Raw genomic sequence first — 20,911 nt, forward strand, 5'->3', positions numbered from 1 at the left:
CTGAGAGAGAGAGAGAGAGAGAGAGAGAGAGAGAGAGAGAGAGACATACTGAAGACCTAAGGACTAAAAAGAAAAAGAAATTCAGAAATGAATGTTTAAGGTAAAGGCTACTGTTTAGAGAATAATTAGCCTAACATTTCCCTATATTTCAGAGCCATACTGATTGACTTTCAAGATTCAGAGGTTCTCTGAAATAAAATAGTAAAGTGAAATGGCATTTTTGCGGCTAATATCAAATAGAGTCACTATAGTAACACCCTTAATTACTTTCTCAGGCAGGAGAGGGAATGGCAAAAGTCTCATCTCGATGCTAGTCCGTACCTTGGAATCCATTTTATGACAGCAAGTTGTCAAAGAAAAAAACAACAACAGATGGCCACAGAAAGACTAGCAAAAAATAATAAAATGAAAAATATAAACACGTGGAAGCTGAAAACGGGGGAATATGTCAGACTGCATTATGTGCAGGAACTTTTTATCCCACGATGGGAGAGACAAGGTCAGAGACAAATGGCTGCCAGAATATCAGCAGCACGGATGGAGAAACACTGCAGCCTAGTGGAGTCACAGAATATGTCAACATGGCATATTTAATGACATACGTTTTAACTGTAAAATTTAATGATTACATTTCAACCCCATTTGCCCTTTTAAATTCATGTAATAGATACAGATTCTGTTTACGTAAATACTTCAAAAATATATATCAATAAACTATCATTTAAAAAACAAAAAATATCAATAAAACTAAACCTTTTTCCACAAAACAACATTAAGTGCACAACTGTTTTCAACACTGAAAAAATAAGCATATTACAATGATTTCTGATTCTGAACAATCATGTGACAATGAAGACTGAAGTAATGGCTGCTGAAATTCATATTTCCACAACACAAATTATGGTTGACCTCTTTTGCCATTTAGCAGCCATATCACCCTGTAACCCAAGACTATTCGCCCACTGAAGCTAAGCAGAGTTGGTCAGAGCCTGGTCAGTAGGCCTACCTGGATGGGAGACCTAGAGTCCAGCATTTCAGCCCGGCCCAACGGGCCCCGACTTTTTTACGCCCCTCGAGCCGGGCTTCGGACCAATTTTCACGTCATAGTTCAGACGCGGGCCGGCCATCAGGCCTGTTTTAGGCTTCTCCTTATTTTTTATATTTTAGACATCCATCAGTGATGAAAAAAATAGGTGGAAACAACACGAGACCGTGCTGCCACGACTGTCAAGAGTGTGGTGTTTATAGTGACATTAGTGACGATGGTGTTTAGTGTCCGCCAGCAGCAGCAGCAGCAGCAGCGAGCACAAGTGCCTTCAGCGCAGCGGGAAGAGTTCCGCGTTCAAGGCTAAAGCTTGCGGCAAAGCAGCAGCAAAAGTAATTACCATGAATGTGTCAGGAGAAATAGATAGGAGATATTTGAATTATTTACTGAACTAGTGTATTCTGAGTCCATGTTGCAAGAATGAAGTTGCTTATCCTGACTTACCGTCTCCTCATTAGACGCACCTTTAGAGAGAAGTGCATCTTTATGGATCATGATTATAATTGAAAGAGTTTTTGTTTTCGTTTGGTTTTATTTCGTTAAGTAGTCATTTAAAGCTTTCTAGATATATTTATCATGACTGTGAGGCATGTATTCGCTGAGTTTTGGTTCATTTTTGTGAAGCTCTCCTGTTCAAGACCGAGACGGCAGAAAGCGCATCATGTTTGTTTTCTTTATTTTTTAACAGCACAAGGTTTTGTTGATATTGTGAGTGCACGCAAATAAAAGTAGACCCTTTACAGTTCCGAATGATGTATTACTCTTACCTTCATGGGCAAAAATGAAGGCAAATTTTAAGTTGTTTCTACTAAAAAAAAAAAATGCAAGTGATCGCGCTGGCGCCTCCATGCCCTGCAAAGCGCTTTAGCTTCCACTCTCCACACAAACTATTGGATATAGCGCACATTTATCTAGGTTTAACGTTTAAACATTGTTATATGCTTGAACTGTTTTATATCTATAGATTTTATTTTAGGCAAGTCGTGATGATTTGAGAAGGCTAAATTGATCAAACATAGGCTATGATCAGCTTACTGTCTGCCGCTGGCCGCTTGGACGTTATACTTTAAAAATCAAAAACTTATATTTAACTAACAAAAAATGCTCCAAACATTTTTCTAAATGAACTTAATAAAAAAACTAAACGAAATATAATCACTTGCCATACAAAACTGAACTATTTTAATAGCTGAAACAGTTGTATAAGCTGCTTTGGGAGAAGGGGGAAAAAAGAGGGGCTCGGGTTGGACTCGAGCCGGTAATTCTGATAAGCTGTTGGACAAGGGCTGGGCTAGGGCCTGAGCTCAAATTTGAGGCCCGTGCAGGGCTCTAAGGAGACCTCCTGGGAAAACTAAGTTGCTGCTGGAAGAGCTGTTAGTGAGGCCAGCAGGGGGTGCTCACCCTGCGGTCTGTGTGGGGCTTAATGCCCCAGTATAGCGATGGGGACATTATACTGTCAAAAAGCACTGTCCTTCAGATGAGACGTTAAACTGAGGTCCAAAATATATTTGTCTACAAAGCTAGACTACATAAAAATGTGAAAAATAAATTCCAACTGTTTCTATGTTTATGACCTGCAAGCTATTATAATTGTACCCTAGGGCAATTTGAGCAAATTGTTTGTTTTTTTTCTCACAAGAACAGTCCCTGAAATAAGTGTCTTAGAAAGTCTGCATCTGCTTAACCCCTTCCCTCAGAACGTAACGTCCTCCTACAATCACCTTTACAATAAAAAACGTTTTATATCGTCAATATAATACACTATAAAAGTATGCATGTATTGTTATAGTGCATTGGTATGTTTAACAACAACAACAAAAATCATGCCCAAGCTTTTTTGTCCTGAAGTATCTTTATTTTTTGTTCTTTAATAAATTTCCTTTAGGTTTTAGCAATAAGGATTTCACATGCTGTTCTTTCTCTTTCTCCTCTTCCTTCTTCTCCTGCCATTGCTTCATCCCTTCATCCACCTCTGCACTGAGATACACTGCTCTTCTCTAAATGTGCACACAAATATAAACATTTAAAACATTTCAAGTTTTTCTTTAAATGAAATAAGCAGGAACAAAACAACAATCCAAAAACATAAAGAGTCTTACAGCAAACTCCTCTCTTTGCTTTTGTCTGCGGATCTGCCCCTTCAATGGAGGTGCAGGCCTTCCATCTGAAAATCACATAATAATTTATACAAATCCTTGTCAGCGTTTATATTCTCATTCACAGATTTACGGTTGACAGTTTTTTGACAAATATCGTGACACATACAAAAGAACTGACAACAAAACCACACCCCATTGTTGCCTTTGGCTTTTAACAAAATATAAAATAATTTTCACCTGCATATGACCAGTCAGGCAGATCTGTTAATGGCCCATATTCTGATCCACTACGTGCTAAACCATTTCTGCAGACAAACAGGGAGCATGACAATGAAGCATGTAACAAAACAAAACACTGACATCAAGATTAACCATTGCTAATAAAATGTAATGTACACAAACAATCTGATTTAATCAGTTTTTTTCAGTTAGTATTTATTATTCAAAACTGTATCAAGGTTTATTTAAACTGGATTTTAAAAATATTTCTCCTTTGTATCATCACCAACATCCATATTTATCATCATCTCAATTTAGGGTGACCAGACGTCCCCGTTTACGGAAGACAGCAATGGTTTTTGGTTGTCCCTGTTTTACAGCAGATTAAAAACTACTCACAAATACACTGTAAATATAGACTGCTGACAATCGTGCAGTGATGTTACATACTAACTATACATGTGTTAGTTAGTCCACGGAGCATAAGTAACCCAGTGGCTGAGGAGGGTAGTTTGAGCACAACATCTGAGAACCTGGAACCCAACCAGATGCAGCTTGCTATGGAGAAGAATATCCAAGGCTACAGACCTCAAGTGAAGTGGCCAAAGTCTGGAAGCAAGAAAGAGTGGACAACAGTCAACGCAGACCTGAGTAAGATCCTGAATGAACTCAGAGGAACAGCAGAGAAGAAGCTGGATAAAATGAGCGATCTGGTGTACTTATACGGGGTGGAAAGATTCGGAGCAAAAGAGAGAGGAAAGAAAAAAACAACAACCCCTCCCAAGTCAAGAAGGCAGCAAGAAATCATGCGCCTGGTCAAAAAGAGAAGGGATTTGAGAAAACAGTGGAAGAAATCCTCACCAGAAGAGTGAGCTGGCATAAACCTTCTGCAAGCAGATCTAAAGGAACACCTGGGAAGACTGCGGAGAGCAGAAAACATCAGAACACGATGCAAGAAGAAGGAGAGGACAAGAACATCCTTCTACAAAGATCCTTTCAGATTTGTGAAAGCTCTCTTTACAAAGGAAAAGAGTGGGTCACTTAAAGTATCAAAGAAGGAGCTGGAGGACCACCTGAAAGCAACACACACAGACAGCCAGAGATATGAGCAGAGGGTGATACCACCAGACATGCCACCCATTCCTCAGCCAGAACATCAATTGGATGACAGCCCTCCAAGGTGGAGCGAGGTTGAGAAAACTGTGAGAAAACCAAGGGCAGCTTCAGCTCCTGGATCAAACGGAGTTCCATACCGGCTGTACAAGAATGCTCCAGAGGTTCTTCGGTTCCCGTGGAGGCAAATGAAAGTGGTTTGGAAAAAGCAAACCATCCCAAAAACATGGCGAAGAGCAGGGGGAGTGCTAATCCCAAAGGAAAAGGATGCCTCGAACATCAACCAATTTCGACAGATCAATCTCTTGAATGTTGAAGGAAAGATCTTCTTTAGCATTGTTCCTCAAAGGATGACAACATACCTGAAACAAAACAAATTGATTGATACGTCGATACAGAAAGCTGGTATACCAGGCTTCTCGGGATGCTTAGAACATACTAGTATGATATGGGTAGTAGGAGGAGAACGTCTGCAGTCTGGACAGCATCTTCCTCCTATTCGTGCATACATGGATGACATGGCCACCCTGACCTCAACCATTGCATGTACCAAACGTCTACTGGCAAAGCTTCATGCCAACATAACATGGGCGCGTATGAAGTTAAAACCCAGTAAATCTAGAAGCATATCCATTGTCAGAGGGAAACTCGTAGACCAGAGATTCCACATCGATGAAACACCCATTCCAATGGTGCAGGAGATGTCAAGAGCTTCGGGCAATAGTACAATGCAAGCTTCAAGGACTCAGATCAGAGTGACCAACTGAGGGAAGAAACCATAGGGCCTTTCGCACCGCTTTAGTTCCAGAACTAAATGTACAGTACTAAGGTACTGGGACGATTTTGTGCGAACTATTTCCCAGTACCATTTAAAGGGTTGCATTCACACCGACAGTGTGTACTAGGAAGTAACGTAAGCCGGTCGACAGCGACGTCATTTGTGTGCAGCGTTCAACAACGGAAACAAAGAAGAACAACGTTAACAAAATTAGTTCTGGTACTATGAAAAGATTCCCGCGGTGCGAAAGGCCCTGATTAATGGCCTTGACAGTATAAAAAATACCTTGCTTCCTGGCAAGCTGAAACTATGGTGCCTGCAATTCGGATTGCTCCCTCGTCTAATGTGGCCTCTAACAGTCTACGAGGTCCCCATTACCAAAATCGAGAAGCTGGAGAGAACAGTCAGTTCTTATATCAAGAAGTGGCTTGGACTCCCGCGATGCCTCAGCAATATCGGCCTGTATGGGAAAAGTGCCCTGGAACTGCCTGTCTCTAGCCTCTTTGAAGAGTACAAGTGTACCAAAGTTAGGGCTGGTCCGAATACCATTTTTTGAGCTTCGAAGCTTCGGTAGTAAATCAACACTGAATATTCAAAGCTTCGGAGGAAGGGGGCTGAACATATTCTTCTCTCTAATAAAGGCAGGAACATCTGTGTGTTTGTCTGTCTGTTTGCATTTTTATTATGTCGAGAACCATTCATCCAATCGACTTCAGGCATGGCGGGTGTGTTGCTGCGGACCCAAGTGAGTGCAGTGTCGCATTTTAAACTTTTAATAAACTACAGAACAGCACGAGCCAGAAGTGGCGCGCCTCACGCGGGCAGGGCTTATATGCTCCGAGAACGGACACTGCACTAGTGATACAAAACACACAGGTCTGTTAAGAACAATACTTTTAATATAGACAAATTATTATTAGACTGGGCTACTGTAAGTTTTTTTATAACTACCGTATTTGCAAGTATTTCCCAAGCAAATTAAGTGCACGTTTTTATCATGTGAAAAATTACTGATTAACATGGTGGATAAAAGCAGCAATTTTTTACACCAACACTATACTATAGGCGTACTACTTACAGAACTCAGGTGATTTTTCAAACTTAATGTGCTGTTGTGGTAGGCCAGTTTCAAATCGCATATTTGGCACACTGTCTTTGTCTTGTCCTCACTCAATTTAAAGTGCTCCCACCCAGCTGAGGTCTTGCATTTTTTTTTTCTCTTCCAGATGAACTGAATCATGACGTTCACTCATGGGCGATTCATATTCAATCGTGAATGAGAACCGTTTCGCGGGGGATGCCAGGTGTTCGAAAAAAAAAAAAGAGAAAATTCGAAGCTCAAAATTGAAAATCGAATGCATTGAAAATCAAATGCCAACCCACCGAACCCTAACCAAAGTGAAACTGAACATGACCCTGACCGAGTCTCAAGATGCTATAATATAAGCTGCTACTCCCAGATTGGCAACTGAGAGCAAGTGGGCCACGACTGAGGCCATACAGCAGGCAAAATCGGCTCTCAGGCATAGAGACATTGTAGGGCGGGTGCAGCAGGGAAGAGGGGGTTTTGGACTTGTGACAAGCAGACCCATATGGTACAAAGCAACATCCGCCCAGAGGAGTAAACTGATAGTAGCCGAGGTCCGGCAGCAAGAGGCAGAGAGATGAACAAAGGCTGTCTCGCAGTCCAAACAGGGACAGTGGATTAATTGGGAAAATCTGGAGCAACGTAAACTCACCTGGAAAGATCTTTGGGAGATGGAAGAAGCAGATTGAGCTTCATCATCAGAGCCACCTACGATGTTCTCCCCACACCCAAGAACCTAAACCAATGGATTGGAGAAGATCCATCATGTCCTCTCTGTCAAACCCCAGCAACGCTAAGACATATCCTCGTCGGCTGCAAAACCAGTCTTTCCCAAGGATGTTACACCTGGAGGCAGAATCAGGTTCTGAGACAACTGGCGATTATCCTGGAGGGAAGGAGAATCACCACCAATGCCCTCCCTCCTCCAACGCCTGGATTCTCAAAAGCCGCCACCTTCATAAGAGCAGGACAGCTTCCAGTAAAGCCAACTATAAAAATGGAAACAACCCTGCTGGACACTGCCCGGGACTGGAAAACGCAGGTTGATCTGGACCAGAAGCTCAGCTTTCCACCTGAGATAATTACAACTAACCTCAGGCCAGACCTAATACAGTGGTCAACCTCACAAAAGTCCTTGTTCATCGTGGAACTAATTGTGCCATGGGAGGCTGCAATTGGTGAAGGAAATTAATGTAAAAGGCTGAAGTATTTAGACCTATTAACCGAAGCAGTACAACGGGGCTGGCGAACACAATTGCTCCCCGTAGAGGTTGGGTGAAGAGGTTTTGTAGACACGGCAACAACCAGGCTACTGAAGGGGTTGGGAGTCAGAGGACAGGCCTTACGTCAAGCCATTAGGTCGCTGTCAGAGGCTGCTGAGCAAAGCAGCAACTGGCTGTGGCTAAAAAGGAAGGATCCCAAATGGGCTGCAAAATGACCTAGAAGAGTAGTACTTGGAGGTGTCGTGGGCCTATCAACGAAACACAGAGGAAGGAGGCTGCACACCTGATGACCCCAATGAAGTGATTACCCTTACTCTCCACTCAAGATGTCAACAAAGTGCCGATTATTCTAAGGGATTGTACTATCAAGTCCTACACGCTCAACTGTTAAATTAAAGTAATACTGTTTGTGTGTACTATATAACAAGGGATGAAAGAATGCGAGATTGTTTTGCACACAATATTAAATGTTCCTGAAACCTCCGCTGCCACAACTCCAATTTGAATGATCAAATAAAAAATGTATAAAAAAAATAATACAATTTGTAACTAAACAATTACACTTGCAGAGTAATATTTGCATAAGACACATACTTTGTGCTCAAAAGTAGCCTAAAATGCAAAATAATAAGCCTAATTAGGGCTAGTAAAGATCCATTTCCAAAAGCATAAAGATAAAATAACTGTAACTGTATACTTACAGTTTGTGAAAATAAAAATGTTAGAAATGTTCTGTTATAAAAGGTAAAACTATTTGTAAAACAGTTTTATTTACCATATGTTCTCATTTTTATTGTTTTATTTTTGTAGTGTCATAATTTTGTTATAAAACTGCTTTGATCTGTTTGATATTTGCAATAGTTACTATTTACTATTTTTATTGTCTGATTTTTGGTGAATTGTAGCAACAACCAAAAAAACTAGTGTCAGTTTGATCCTCAAACATCATTACAGTTAATTATAATATTATTATATGGAACCCACGGTAATTCAAAAACAACAAAATATATATATATTGTCCCAGTTTTTTAATTTGTAGATAATCACAAGTGAGATCTCAGTGATATTTTAACCACACACTAGGAAATGACCCTGGTTTTAATTTTAAAAAATCTGGTCACCTTAACCCAAATACATTTTTTAAGTACAATTTGTTAATGTCAAACTGCAGAGGAAACTCACTCCAGTCTCCACTTCTTTCCCGCGAGGGTCACACACGACGATGAAAATGGGCGTATAGACTGCCTCGACACTGGAAATGATAAGTGAAAACAAAAATTACCCATTAGGAAAAACGTACTGTTCACTCATCAGCTGTTACTTTGTGACAGAGTACTAACACCATAGACATTCATTAGCACGCTGGCTAATGGCTTGCTTTTACAAGAATAACGTTTAGATGTATTCCTGAGCTCAATAACACAACGTCTGTTTTCCAACAAAGGTTCACAAAACAAATATTCTGCTAAATATTGACTAACACACTGCCTCACCTGCGGTACAAAACGTCCTCAAGGATGCTGCCATTTTGGACTATAGCAACTACGGCAAGCAAGAGGTACAAAAAGAGACTCTGCATTGGAGTACGGCGGCGTGACTTATTTCTACCAGTAGATGATGCTGTAGTCACATTAAATACAACACAGACTCGCCTGATTCACCTGTTGAATAAACTACACTTAGTTTATTTTCAGCCTTTCTAATCACTTGATCGGAGGACAAAAGATAACCAAAAATAAAACATGCGTGTTAGAACGTGTAAACTGAGGATTCTTGTGGCTGCCAGTGGTGGTTTTATGTATACAAATGTTTCCTTGTGGTGTTTGGAATAGAACGTTGAATGGACTTTCGAATCATTTATTTAAAAACTGACTTGAGTGACTGACTGACATGTTCTCATTCATTTTGTAGTCTTAAGGTGAGAAAAGCTCTTGTAAAAACACGACACAGAGGCGTCTCAGTCTGAAGACCGGCCCTTAACACCTTCCGCTTCGATAATAAATGGATCCCTTCATTCCTCCTGTGTACGGGCTCGAGCAGTGCTGAGTAAGCGCTGAAACATTCCCGCGTGCGCTCCAGGACAAGTCCCCACTCGCTTGCGCGCGCTCCCACAAAACCGCAGGAGAAGCTGCAGACGAGACCAGAAGGGGAGGAGGGAGCTCTGGGGTAGGGGAAAAAACAGGTTTTAGACAAAAGAACAGCATTGGGTCGTTTTAGGGTCTCGGTGGGGTTGAATACAGTAACCATACGACAGCAGGTCAGTTGTCACCGGAATTTATGCCACTCGGTAACTATGGAACAGTGAGAGGCATTTTCCGCGAGGGAAGAAACGAAAAAACAGTTACATTGTTGCACTCGCGAAAAGCACACACGCAGCCGACTCACGCTGTCCCAGTGAACTTAGCGATATCCCTCCGCACATTCCACAGACGAAAGGCACGGCACGGCACGACCAATTAGGCCTTAGGGTTGGAAAAACGACACAGAAAATATGTAAGGTCTTCGAACCATTTGCATGTTTACAGGTTTCCGTTTATTTAAACGCTTTTTTTTTTTAAAGTCGAATTAAATCGATTTTCGTCACGTGTTGCCACATTACGTGCAATAAAACACAAGGTGTTATAAACAAAAGAAAAATTACTGATTCATTTGATTCATGACTGCATTCTACTTTCTTTTGAGTTTATTGTCTTATTTACAGACAGTTGACTCGTATATATTTATGAATCAAACCACTCATTCGAAACCCCCAGACTAACAAAAAGGTGTATTTGTCGTTTTATTTTGGTCATTTGATAAATGTGTGCGATTATGTCAAGGTTGTTTGTGTAAGTCCAAACAAGAAGTTGGGCTGTGTGACGAAATAGTGGGATGCTATTCATGCGCGCTGCCCGGGGGAAAGGTGTTCCGGTCGGGGAAAAAGCCACAGAGGAAGAAGAAAGGGGGAGGAAGGGAAAAAATTTGGAAAGAAAGAAACTGTACGTTGAACATTTTAGCGCAGTTTTCCGGCGTGGATTGCGCAGTGCGTGTTTATCTCTGCGAATATGTTTGGGTGAGCGACTCGCTGCAGCTGGTTTTTTATAGTTACACGCTTTTGAAGACTTCCACTTCTGGGGAATAATGGTAATTTTCTTTCAAACTGGACTGGGCAAAGTGGAAATCCTGCGGGACAACAGGAGGCTTTGATCTGCCTTGTACCTGTTTTGCTGAGGAATAAACGCTTTTGGGTTCTCGGATACGGACGGCTCATTTATCCGCACAGAGAAACGTTTTCAATTTGCTTTTTTGAAAGCCGCTAGTTGAGTCAGAAAGGGGCCGTGGTGTATCCCATAACCTGTGTGTTTAAACCCCGTTGGAATTTATTCAGTATTCAAACGCCGTTCTTATTTTTTAAACAACCGGCAGCGCCGTTTTGATAAATCCACAGAGACGAAGAACCAAGTGGTAATTATAAGACTTGCAAGTGGTTCCGACAACAGTGGATCAGTTGCGGATGTGACTGCGAGACTTCACCGTTTGAATGGATCGGTTCTGCGCGAGTCTGGGAGCGGAATTCAAGACTCTTTGAAACCTGACGGTAGTTTTCACACGTTCATTTGCTCACTGCCGAAGACAAGGCCACAAGTAGCTGCAAAAAGGATCGCAAACAAATGGATGAACAAGCTCCTGTTCACACGCATGTCCAGCAAATTCATCACAAGCAAACAGTTTGGAGACAAACCGTTTGTTTTCAAGTCTAACTAGTACGACATGTAGCCTGCAGAAAATGTCATAGTGTTTTTATTTATCTTCAAAGTCAAATATTTATTTTTGTAGAACATCAGAAAGTATTAGTTTTTAACAGTTCGTTTTTGTGTGTGTGTGTGTGTGTGGATTTGTTTTGTTTTTTTTAATTATTTTGTTATAACCTTTGGATGTCACGTATCTTTTGTTCTGTTATCTCATCTGCTGTTGAAACACTTGAATGATGCTTGTGCCCACACTGTATTTCACTGTATTTATGTAGTACACTATTTAAACTGTAGTTGTTTTCAGGTGGCATCTAAGATAAATTCAATTCGTACTTTATATTTTATATCATAGTTGAGCGTACATTAAAAACACAATGGAACGACTTGGCAGCAAACTCAAGCAAAAGCTCAAACTGAGTGACTCCGGAAGTGTCAAATTCAGCAAAAAGAAAAACGACTTGGCCAATGCAAATAACAACAGTAACAGCAACAATGCCAATAATGGGACCTTGGCGCAGATCAGCGCACCCGTGAGCACACCTCAGTTCCCGCTGTCCTGTTCCACCTCTGTAGAGGTGTGTGGCCAGTCAGCCGGAAGACCTGGCAAAGTGGCCGCTTCTCAGAGAATCGCAACTTCGAATACCACCTCGGCCATGGTACCTGAGGATTGCGGGCCTGGAATCGAACATCATCCGTCTACTCTCGCCCCTCTACGGCGTCGGTCGCCCCAGCAGCGAGCATCGTGCTACTTACCAGAAGCGGTGGAATGGGGCAACTCGCCCAGAAGTGAAGGTGACCCACAGGGGGCATACTGCCCGAATTCTCGCGCAGCCTTGAAGCAGCGGCGTTATTCTCTGGAGCTCCAGCAGCTCGTTCGCCGCCAGCAGCTTCTCGCCCAGCCTCCTCCGCTGTCGTCCGTTCCACCTCCGTACCCAACGCACAGCTCGGCTGCCCGCTCATCCACCGTGGAGCCCAGCTTCCTCCACGAATTAGAGCGCCATAAGCGCTTGTCTCTGCAGGAAGCTCTGTTCTACAAGCGTTTGAGCTCGGGTGGTGAACCTTGGGACAGCGGGCGACCTGCTTCCCTCTCGCACCCCCCGCAGAGGACCCATGACAGCGGCATAGGGGGGTTCATTTTCCCCCCTGCACCAGCGTTGAGCCCCTGCTCCTCTTTTAGCTTACAAGAGTCCGTGTTGGCAAGCCCTCGCTCCAGTTTTGCGAGCAGTACCGCTAGCGGCGGAGGCGGCGGGAGTCCCATGGGAAGTCGGTGCAGCAGTAACCGGACCAGCGGCATTAGTTTGGGCTACGACACCCGCCATACACCTGGGCCCACCCAGCAGCTCCAGCTCTCCTCGACCCAACTCGGTGGCACCACCTCGGGTCAGGCGTACCCCATACAGGCGTCCGGGAAAACAGGAGCGCCCCCTATGGAGGTTTGGAGAGACTGTCTCGAAGGGGTGTCGGGAGTTGGAGGAAGTGTGCACGACAGCCGTCACTCATATCCGCCCGCGCTAAGCACACATACTGTCACCTTCCACCGAGCAGAACCAGAATGGGGTCCCACTGACCAGCGGGGATCAAGAGGCGATGGTGTGGGCGAGAGGGCACGACACTCCGACTTGCTAGGAACCCGATACCAGCAGGAGCTCACCCGCCTGCTATTGAGAGATGCTGCCCTGGAAGGAGAAGCTTTACTTGGAGGCTTGACTTTAAAAGAACAGCCCGTGTCTGCCACCATCCTATCCAGTTCCATATCGACTTCAGCCCCAGTTGGAACTCCAGGGACATGCCTGGAAGAACAGTCGGCTGGAAGGGAGTCAATGTCATCTGTGGACAGACAGGAGTACTTCGGTGAGATCACTAACTAGTCCAATTTGGCTAGTTTGTTTATGACTAATGATGTGTTTCTCTCTGGCAGTAGGTTGTGAATGTGTGTGATGTGGTAAGATGAAGACTGCTTCGGACCTGCTAAAACATGCAAACGTTCTCGGAAGCAAAAAGCAAGACATGAAACGCATCCAGTCAGACTTCAAAAATACATTCTAGCCCTCCATATTCAGGCCGTTTCTCTAACTAACCATTATAACTAACTCGCGAGTCACCAAACAAATATATAACCCCTCCACCCAAGGCTACACTTAAAAATAAAGGTGCTTCACGATGCCATAGAAGAACCTTTTTGTCTAAATGGTTCCATAAAGAACCTTTAACATCTGAAGAACCTTTCTGTTTCACAAAAGGTTCTTTGTGGCAAAAGAAGGCTCTTCAGATTATAAAAAGGTAAGAAAGAGAACCTTTAAGGAACCTTTGACTGAATGGTTCTTTGTGGAACCAAAAATGGTCCTTCTATGGCACCTTTATTTTTAAGAGTGTACATACAATTCTGAAACAACTCCAAAGTCAAAAATATCTGCCTAGAGCGAGCATAGTGATTATGCATGACCCCAAATTACAGGCTCTGTGATACACTGGTCATACCAAAGAGCTGTGAGTAATACAGTAGGACAGGCTCTGTTGAAAGGAGGTTTCTCTCTCTCTCTCTGTGTGTGTGTGTGTAAGCGCTTTCGGCTTTCGGCCAGCCACAGTTTGAGTGAGGGTGTGTTCATGTGTGTTAGTGAGCACTAGCGTGTGCTGGCGTGTGCTTGTTTAGGTCAGGTATTTGAGTCCTGAGGGAAGGCTCTCTAACACACTCAATTGTGAGGGTTGGGTGTGTGTTTGTGCCTTCTGTGTGTGTAGCGCTTTGTTGCCACAAGGAAACCTCCCTGTTGTCTGAAAAGCACCTGTGTAAAGTTGAAGACATTACCTCATTCCGACACATTACAATATCTAATTCCTGCATTCAACAGCCTATTAGCCTTTTTTTCGATTAATGAAGGGGTTGCAGAGTTCAGATTTATCGGTGTGTGTACTGTTACTACAAGAAACAAACCCACTGGCTGGTATTATGGGAGAAGAATGCACGAGTCATGCGGCACAGATGTGTATTTTTGAGTCCAGACAGCTCTGCTGCCTGCGCTTTATGTAATTGGTATGATTGGATGATGACCTCATTGTCCTAGATAGCCACTTGAGTTGTGTGTGTGTGTGTGTTGTGAAGCCTCTGATGCATCTGTTTATAGTGTACTCAGACAGTGTTTGTGGTCATATTCTTGTTTTCAGGTACATGTGTGAAGTGCAGTAAAGGTGTATATGGTGCAGATAATGCTTGCCAGGCTCTGGACAGTCTCTATCACACCGGCTGCTTCACATGCGTTTCCTGCGGTGAGTTATCAGTCTGTAATGCAACACTTAAAGGCACAATATGTAAGATTTTTTTATTAAAATATCCAAAAACCACTAGAACATTGTTATATATTTTGCTGACTTGTGTACTTACATTATCCCAAATGTTTCGAAGAATGTTTAAATCCAGAGAAATAAGCAATTTTAACTAGTGACACGGAGCGTGTCCATAGTGTCATTGTGTCGCCTGCCAATGACGTCATAACCCCTCGATTTCCGGTTTTGTTTTGTAGAAAACATGGAAACACCAAAGACGCTTTAATATGTTGTGCGTTTTAATAGACCGGTGACGACCGCACAGAGTAGCATAATAACAGAACTTTCAAATGTATCTAGTATGATAAAACAGCGCTGCTTTTTTTCCCCACATACACACGACCGGAAGGAGCGGAAGCGGTCGACTGGTACATAATAAAAGCTCCGCTGCTTTCGAGCCGTGTGTCGCGCTCGTTCAGCGGTCTCGTTTCGCTTCGACGGCTTTCAGCCTCACCCTGCTTCATTCTACTACGTTAATAAATCATTAGCTCATCCATGAACATGATTTCTGCCCGAGTCCCGTCGGATTGCATCGGCTGTGGGGATGAAGAAGAAAACTCCCATGACTCCACACTCAGTCACTGCGTCATCAAACTACGCCTTTGTCTATTTGTTTATTTTGAATACGCGCCCTCTAGCGGCGAAAATTATATATTGTGCCTTTAAATCATATAACCAAAGCCAATATTTCAATACCTCTTCATTTGGGTCAGTATCTCTCTCATGCTGGTCTGAACAGCTGTCTTATCTTGTTTTTACTTGTAGGGCGAACACTCCGCAACAAGGACTTTTACAACGTCAATGGCTCCGTTTACTGCAAGGAGGATTACATGGTAGGGATGACTTCATGTGGTCTTTTTAGTATTTATTTTAAATAATAATAATAATTCATTACATTTATATAGCGCTTTTCTAGGCACTCAAAGCGCTTTACATTGTCAGGGGGTATCTCCTCATCCACCACCAGTGTGCAGCATCCACCTGGATGATGCGACGGCAGCCATAGTGCGCCAGAACGCCCACCACACACCAGCTTATTGGTGGAGAGGAGACAGAGTGATGAAGCCAATCAGTAGATATGGGGATTGTTAGGAGGCCATGATGATCAGAGGCCAATGGGGAAATTTGGCCAGGATGCCGAGGTCACACCTCTACTCTTTTCGAAAGACATCCTGGGATTTTTAATGACCACAGAGAGTCAGGACCTCGGTTTAATGGCTCATCCGAAGGACAAGATTTTAGTTAGTGTTAAGGGGTTGAAGTTACTCTGAAATTACTATTTTTATTTTAATGTATCAAATTAAAATAATATTTATGACAAAAATATTATCCAAGAGCACATCTGGTATTTAATTTTTTTTTTTTTGAAAAACTATGGGTGCTCTGGAAAAGGGTACAAACTACAAAATATATTTGTAGTTATGTTTTTGGAAAATGAATGCATACTTCGAATTTTATGAGTTAATATCCACTAATGTATTGTAATATTTATATTTAAAATATTGAACACAATTTTATATTTAGTATTCCTTAAAAAAATTCTGTTATATTCATAATTTAATGAATATTCCCTCATTTTCCCAATCTGTCTTCATTATAGTTCTCAGGCTTCCAGGAGGCAGCTGAGAAGTGCAGTGTTTGTGGTCACCTCATCTTGGAGCAGGTAAGTGTTCTCTGCATGAGGTCAGTGTTTGAAGGCTGTATAGGTTGAGTGTTGACTCTCTCTGTTTGTACGTGTAACTCAGATTCTGCAGGCTCTAGGGAACTCCTATCACCCTGGATGTTTCCGCTGTACGGTCTGCTCAAAGGCTTTGGACGGGGTGCCATTCACAGTAGACTACCTCAACAATGTCTACTGCGTCTCTGACTACAACAGGTCTGTTAGTGAACAGTGTTACAAGTGACATGACGACAATGCAATTTATCTAACATTATCAACTGCTCTGACGCCCTTTCTGCTAGATTTGTTGCCATTTAGGTTTAGTTGCGAGCTAAAGAAAGCTACAAATAATTGTTTCCTTAATTTAATTTAATTTCTTAATAAATAGTGGCAACAGTGCCATTTATCTCTTAAAAAACATGCATTATCAAAGTGTTGAAGGCTAATGCATTTCATAACGTGAATTATTTTTCTATTTACTGATAGAACAATTGAAAATATCTCTATTCCCTGTATTATAGTCACTAACTTTGCAGCACAATGTCTATATAGTGACAAACAGTGCATGCAAACTACTGTTCAGAGCAAAAATGGGCATGTAGTGCAAGAGGTGAGTACATTTTTAAATCCTCAGTGGGCAACACTGCCACATAGATGAACTACTACCTACTGTTCAGTAAGAATAAAGAGAGAAATAATGTTTTTTTGGTTGTTATTTTTGAAAGAAATCAATACTTTTAAGAAAGGATACATTAAACTGATTGAAAGTGACAGTAAAGATATTTATAATGTTACAAAAGATTTCTATTTCAAATAAATATTGTTCTTTTGAAATTTCTATTCATCAAAGATTCCTGGAAAAAGAAAATCACTGTTTCCACAAAAATATTAAGCAGTTTTTAATAGTTTTCAACACTGATAATAATTATTTTAGTTCACCAAATCCCATATTAAGAGTGATTTCAAAAGGATCATGTGTCACCAAAAATTGGATGTTTTTAGTGAAATAATGAAAATTCCATCAAATAGTAACCACTTTATTTGAATATAAATGTTAGCAGCTAATAGAGTTTGCCTGTTGATTTGAATAAACTTATTCACAAAATATCTTTCCCTCTATTCAGCCATTAATTCCCATAGTACCACATGGTTGTTGTCCCATTGCTGTTTGAATGCCACATCAACATCAAGATCGGGCACATCCAAAACATTTGCATTTACAAGCTTGATGTGGATTCAGTTTTTTTTTCTTTTCTTTTCTTCAGGACATTTGCTCCCAAATGCGCTGCCTGTTTACAACCCATCTTACCTGCTGAGGTAAATGATTCCCTAGTAGTGCAGCAGATGCTTTCAGATCAATTTAGGAGAAAGATTTTGATGGTATTTTTGTGTGTGTTTCAGGGCAGTGAGGAGATCCTCAGGGTGGTGTCAATGAACAAAGATTATCACTTTGAGTGTTATCACTGTGAGGTGGGTATTATGGAGAGTAGTTTGGATAAGATGATTGTCATCATTTGGCAGCATATCAGACAAGCGCATATCTACATGTTATGGCACAGGCTTGTAATGACCACAATCATCTCGTCCTCTTCTTCAGGAGTGTGGGAAGCAGCTCTCCAATGAGCCTGGATCTCAGTGCTTCCCTCTGGATTCCCACCTCCTCTGCCACTCTTGCCACATGACCAGAGTGTGCATCACAAATAACCTTCCCCCTCACAACACACACTGAAACGAGAACTAATGTGCCTGACCAACTACTTTGTACTCTCATATGCACACTAGTGACCACTGTAAATTGTTGTCTTTCTAATGTCTCTCTCTTCTATGCCAGCTCTATTTTCTTGAAGATAGCGAGAGGGGAGAAAACACTATTTCTCTTACCGAGACTTGAGGTCATAATACATTTCAAATGCAAATCCCAGTACTGGTACAAACTATATTTCCCCTAGTGGCTGGGAAATGCAGCAACTGAATCCTGCTGAACAGAATATTTCTATACAAGTTCCTCTGAGTTTAAGATTATTGTTGCCTGCTTATTTCATTGTTCGAGGGAGTAGAATCATCACAGAAAAGTTTTCCTCCCATATCTACTGTTTGCTGTAGGAGGAAAAGAAAACAAGGGATATATATTTTTTTATTTTGTTTGCTTAACATTTTTCTATATTTAATATCACTAGCAAAGATTTTGCACTTAAACATGTTTACCTATTAAGAGATTTTTTTTTTTAAAATAAAGTGATTGCAAAAAGATTAAAAACATTCCTGTATGTTTTAATAAATCTTTCCGTGTATGAATTAGTGTTCGTTTCTTGTATAATTCACATTCTATTGAGAAATTGAATACTGACTTGTTTTTATGAGAAAGCACCCATTACGACTTATAAAATCATTCTCGAACAGACATAATGTGTGTGTGTGTGTATATACACACAGTACACATTTAATCAGTTTAAGCTTGTGAAAACTTCAAAAAAGTGCTACAGAATCTTTCATGACCCTCAACATGTCTTTAATACACAATCTTAACTGTCAAATCAATGTTGCATTTACTCCAAATGCTGCTAGTTATTGCTGCAATTATTCTTAGCGTTTAAAGAAAACACGAAACACACAAAAAAGGAAAATTTCCTTCAGTTTGTTTTATTATTCTTTGTACATTCTGCACATTCATAAAGAAAATAATCCAAAAAGAGAATCGTTTGAAATATATATTCAAAACTACAACATTAAAATAATATTAAAAGGTCTCTTGCTATCTTCTCTATAAAGGTTACATTTATACCTGGTCTGATTCACAGAGATGAACAGTGAACATCTTCTTAAGACCAGGTGGGGAAAAAAGAGAACAGACAAAAATCTAGCAAATGAATCTACAGTGTGGTTCATAGCATTGGATTCCAGTAGACATTTTAATAATCTTACAAAAAAAAAAACCTTCAGTGAGATCAGTGTCGAAAGCAGGACTGGCTCTTTAACTCAACGGTGGCCAAACATCTGGATAGGGGACTTAATTGAACAATTTGGAGATATATTAATTGAATCTGGATACAGTGGATAAAAAGAAACCACTATATAAAACTATCATTTGAATGCCAAAAAATTTCAAGCCCCATAATTACACACTGAATTAACGACCCGCTAGCCTGAAGTGGCACTAGTTAAACTATAAATAAAACATTAAGACTCCAAGGAAAATATGATTTATATAGTCTCGTATTGTTTCTTTTGACTTTGGAGTTTGTGAGCTTTAGACAGCACACCAATACACACACATCCCCTTAAGATTATTTTGAACTTTGAAAATAAACCTTCAACAGTCCCTTCATTATGTTAGTCCCGTTTCATTTGAGATTTATAGGAAGACAAATTTTTTTTTTTTGACAAGTTTGATCTAAAACGGTGAGTGACTGAGACGTGTGCAGATGTGCACAGCAGTGAAACACTGATGACATTATTACAAGGAAGAAGAAATGTTAAAGGGACAGTTCACTCAAACCAAAACGGTCATCATTTATTCACCTTCATGTCGTTCCAAACCTAGTTCTTCTATGAAATGGAACAAGCAACGGGTAAATATTTCTTTTGCTTTTTTCAGATAAACATTTTTTTCACCAATACAAATAAAGTCAATGAGATCCAGTGTTGTTTTGATTTCCTTGTATGGACGAAAAAGCTGAAACCTTTTGTTTTCAGTAAAAACACAAGTTAGGAATGACATGAGGGAGAACAGATGACAAAACGTTCATTTTTTGGGTGATCTATCATCCATCAGGCATTTATCAGCCTTGGAGCTGTCGTCATGCTGATGACTCTGATCTTACAAACCCCTCTCTCTCTCACACACATCCACTCGCTCTGCACTCAGTGTCGTCTGTCTCTGGAGGAGATGCTACGGCTCTGTGAGCATCTGCTGCCCCCTGCGGTTTTGGAGTCGCTACCGCGGCCTCTGTGGCCATCTCTCCTATTTTCTGCCTCCCTGCCCCTCTCTCGCTCTCTTTCCTTCCCTCTGTCTCTCTCTCCCTCAGTTGAAGGTCTCACAACACCTGCTCCTCCTGCGTTCCCTCCCTCTCTGTTACGGCCTTTTGCTCGCTCTCTCCGTTCTTCTTGTTTTTTGTCCTCTTCCTCCTGGAGTTCCTTCCTCCTCTTCTCTCGCTCCTTTATGCGCTCAGCACGCTCCAGAGCTCTTTGTGTCGCCTGGGAAAAAAAGCGAAGACAAATTAAGGAGGGAAAAAAAAGAGGGATCTGTGTGATTTAGGCTAGAGGAAGTCATGCTGACCTGTTCTTCTGTGAGGGGTAACCAGTATATACAGGGAGCTGCTTTAGTTTTGTGGAACAGGTCATCAAGAAGTTTTACAGGAGGCTCTTCTGGTTTATCTGGAAATCAAAGAGGGAGACGATGTCAAATTAAGCCAAAATAGAAGAATATGTGATGTCATTAAACATTTCACAAGATGTAGTTTTCCTCACCTTTCTTCTCCGTTCTCTTCTCTTTGCTCTTGCCTCTCTCTCTGCGTCTTCGGTCCCGTGATCGCGACTTCCTCGTTCTGTCTCCGTCATCCTTCCCAAAGTCCTTGACTTTATCCCGGTCCCACTCCCGCTCAGAACGAGTCCTCTCTCTCCTCTCCATCGCTCTTTCCC

The 20,911-nt window shown here is 41.5% G+C and overlaps 3 protein-coding genes across 4 annotated transcripts in view; 1 reads left to right on the forward strand and 2 right to left on the reverse strand.

Annotated features, from left to right (window-relative positions):
• mrpl52 (mitochondrial ribosomal protein L52) overlaps positions 1–9,151 on the reverse strand; it is a 29,830-nt gene extending 20,679 nt beyond the window's left edge. Inside the window, exons 1-5 of one of the 2 annotated variants that reach the window (XM_016490791.1) lie at positions 9,058–9,151; positions 8,747–8,816; positions 3,382–3,449; positions 3,145–3,209; positions 2,915–3,042 (exon numbers count right to left, since the gene is read on the reverse strand). In XM_016490791.1, the coding sequence (XP_016346277.1) occupies positions 2,915–3,042; positions 3,145–3,209; positions 3,382–3,449; positions 8,747–8,816; positions 9,058–9,091 (365 nt within the window). In that variant the 5' untranslated portion in view covers positions 9,092–9,151. Of the gene's footprint in view, positions 1–2,884; positions 3,043–3,144; positions 3,210–3,381; positions 3,450–8,746; positions 8,817–9,057 lie in introns of those variants that run through there. The other variant, XM_016490789.1, reaches the window with a different exon arrangement.
• Positions 9,152–10,471: 1,320 nt separating this feature from the next.
• ajuba (ajuba LIM protein) lies at positions 10,472–18,494 on the forward strand. The gene is made up of 8 exons (XM_016490793.1): positions 10,472–13,146; positions 14,455–14,556; positions 15,379–15,446; positions 16,214–16,276; positions 16,359–16,489; positions 17,539–17,590; positions 17,675–17,743; positions 17,871–18,494. Exons 1-8 carry the CDS (start codon positions 11,670–11,672, stop codon positions 18,000–18,002), a joined length of 2,094 nt encoding a protein of 697 aa, XP_016346279.1. The 5' UTR covers positions 10,472–11,669; the 3' UTR covers positions 18,003–18,494.
• A 403-nt stretch (positions 18,495–18,897) lies between these two features.
• acin1b (apoptotic chromatin condensation inducer 1b) overlaps positions 18,898–20,911 on the reverse strand; it is an 18,054-nt gene continuing 16,040 nt past the window's right edge. Inside the window, exons 16-18 of the mRNA XM_016490794.1 lie at positions 20,741–20,911; positions 20,550–20,647; positions 18,898–20,467 (exon numbers count right to left, since the gene is read on the reverse strand). The exon at positions 20,741–20,911 is cut by the window's right edge and continues 16 nt beyond it. Coding sequence (XP_016346280.1) covers positions 20,135–20,467; positions 20,550–20,647; positions 20,741–20,911 — 602 coding nt within the window. The 3' untranslated portion in view covers positions 18,898–20,134. The remainder of the gene's footprint in view (positions 20,468–20,549; positions 20,648–20,740) is intronic.

The sequence above is a fragment of the Sinocyclocheilus anshuiensis genome, unplaced genomic scaffold, assembly GCF_001515605.1.
Source record: "Sinocyclocheilus anshuiensis isolate Anshui unplaced genomic scaffold, SAMN03320099.WGS_v1.1 scaffold426, whole genome shotgun sequence".
Classification (NCBI taxonomy): domain Eukaryota; kingdom Metazoa; phylum Chordata; class Actinopteri; order Cypriniformes; family Cyprinidae; genus Sinocyclocheilus; species Sinocyclocheilus anshuiensis.

Excerpts from the sequence above, each read along its gene's own strand:
- ajuba (XM_016490793.1), top strand. The coding sequence starts at position 11,670 with ATGGAACGACTTGGCAGCAAACTCAAGCAAAAGCTCAAACTGAGTGAC. Across the intron at positions 16,277-16,358 it reads GTCACCTCATCTTGGAGCAG|ATTCTGCAGGCTCTAGGGAA; the intron begins GTAAGTGTTCTC and ends CGTGTAACTCAG. Across the intron at positions 16,490-17,538 it reads TGCGTCTCTGACTACAACAG|GACATTTGCTCCCAAATGCG; the intron begins GTCTGTTAGTGA and ends TCTTTTCTTCAG.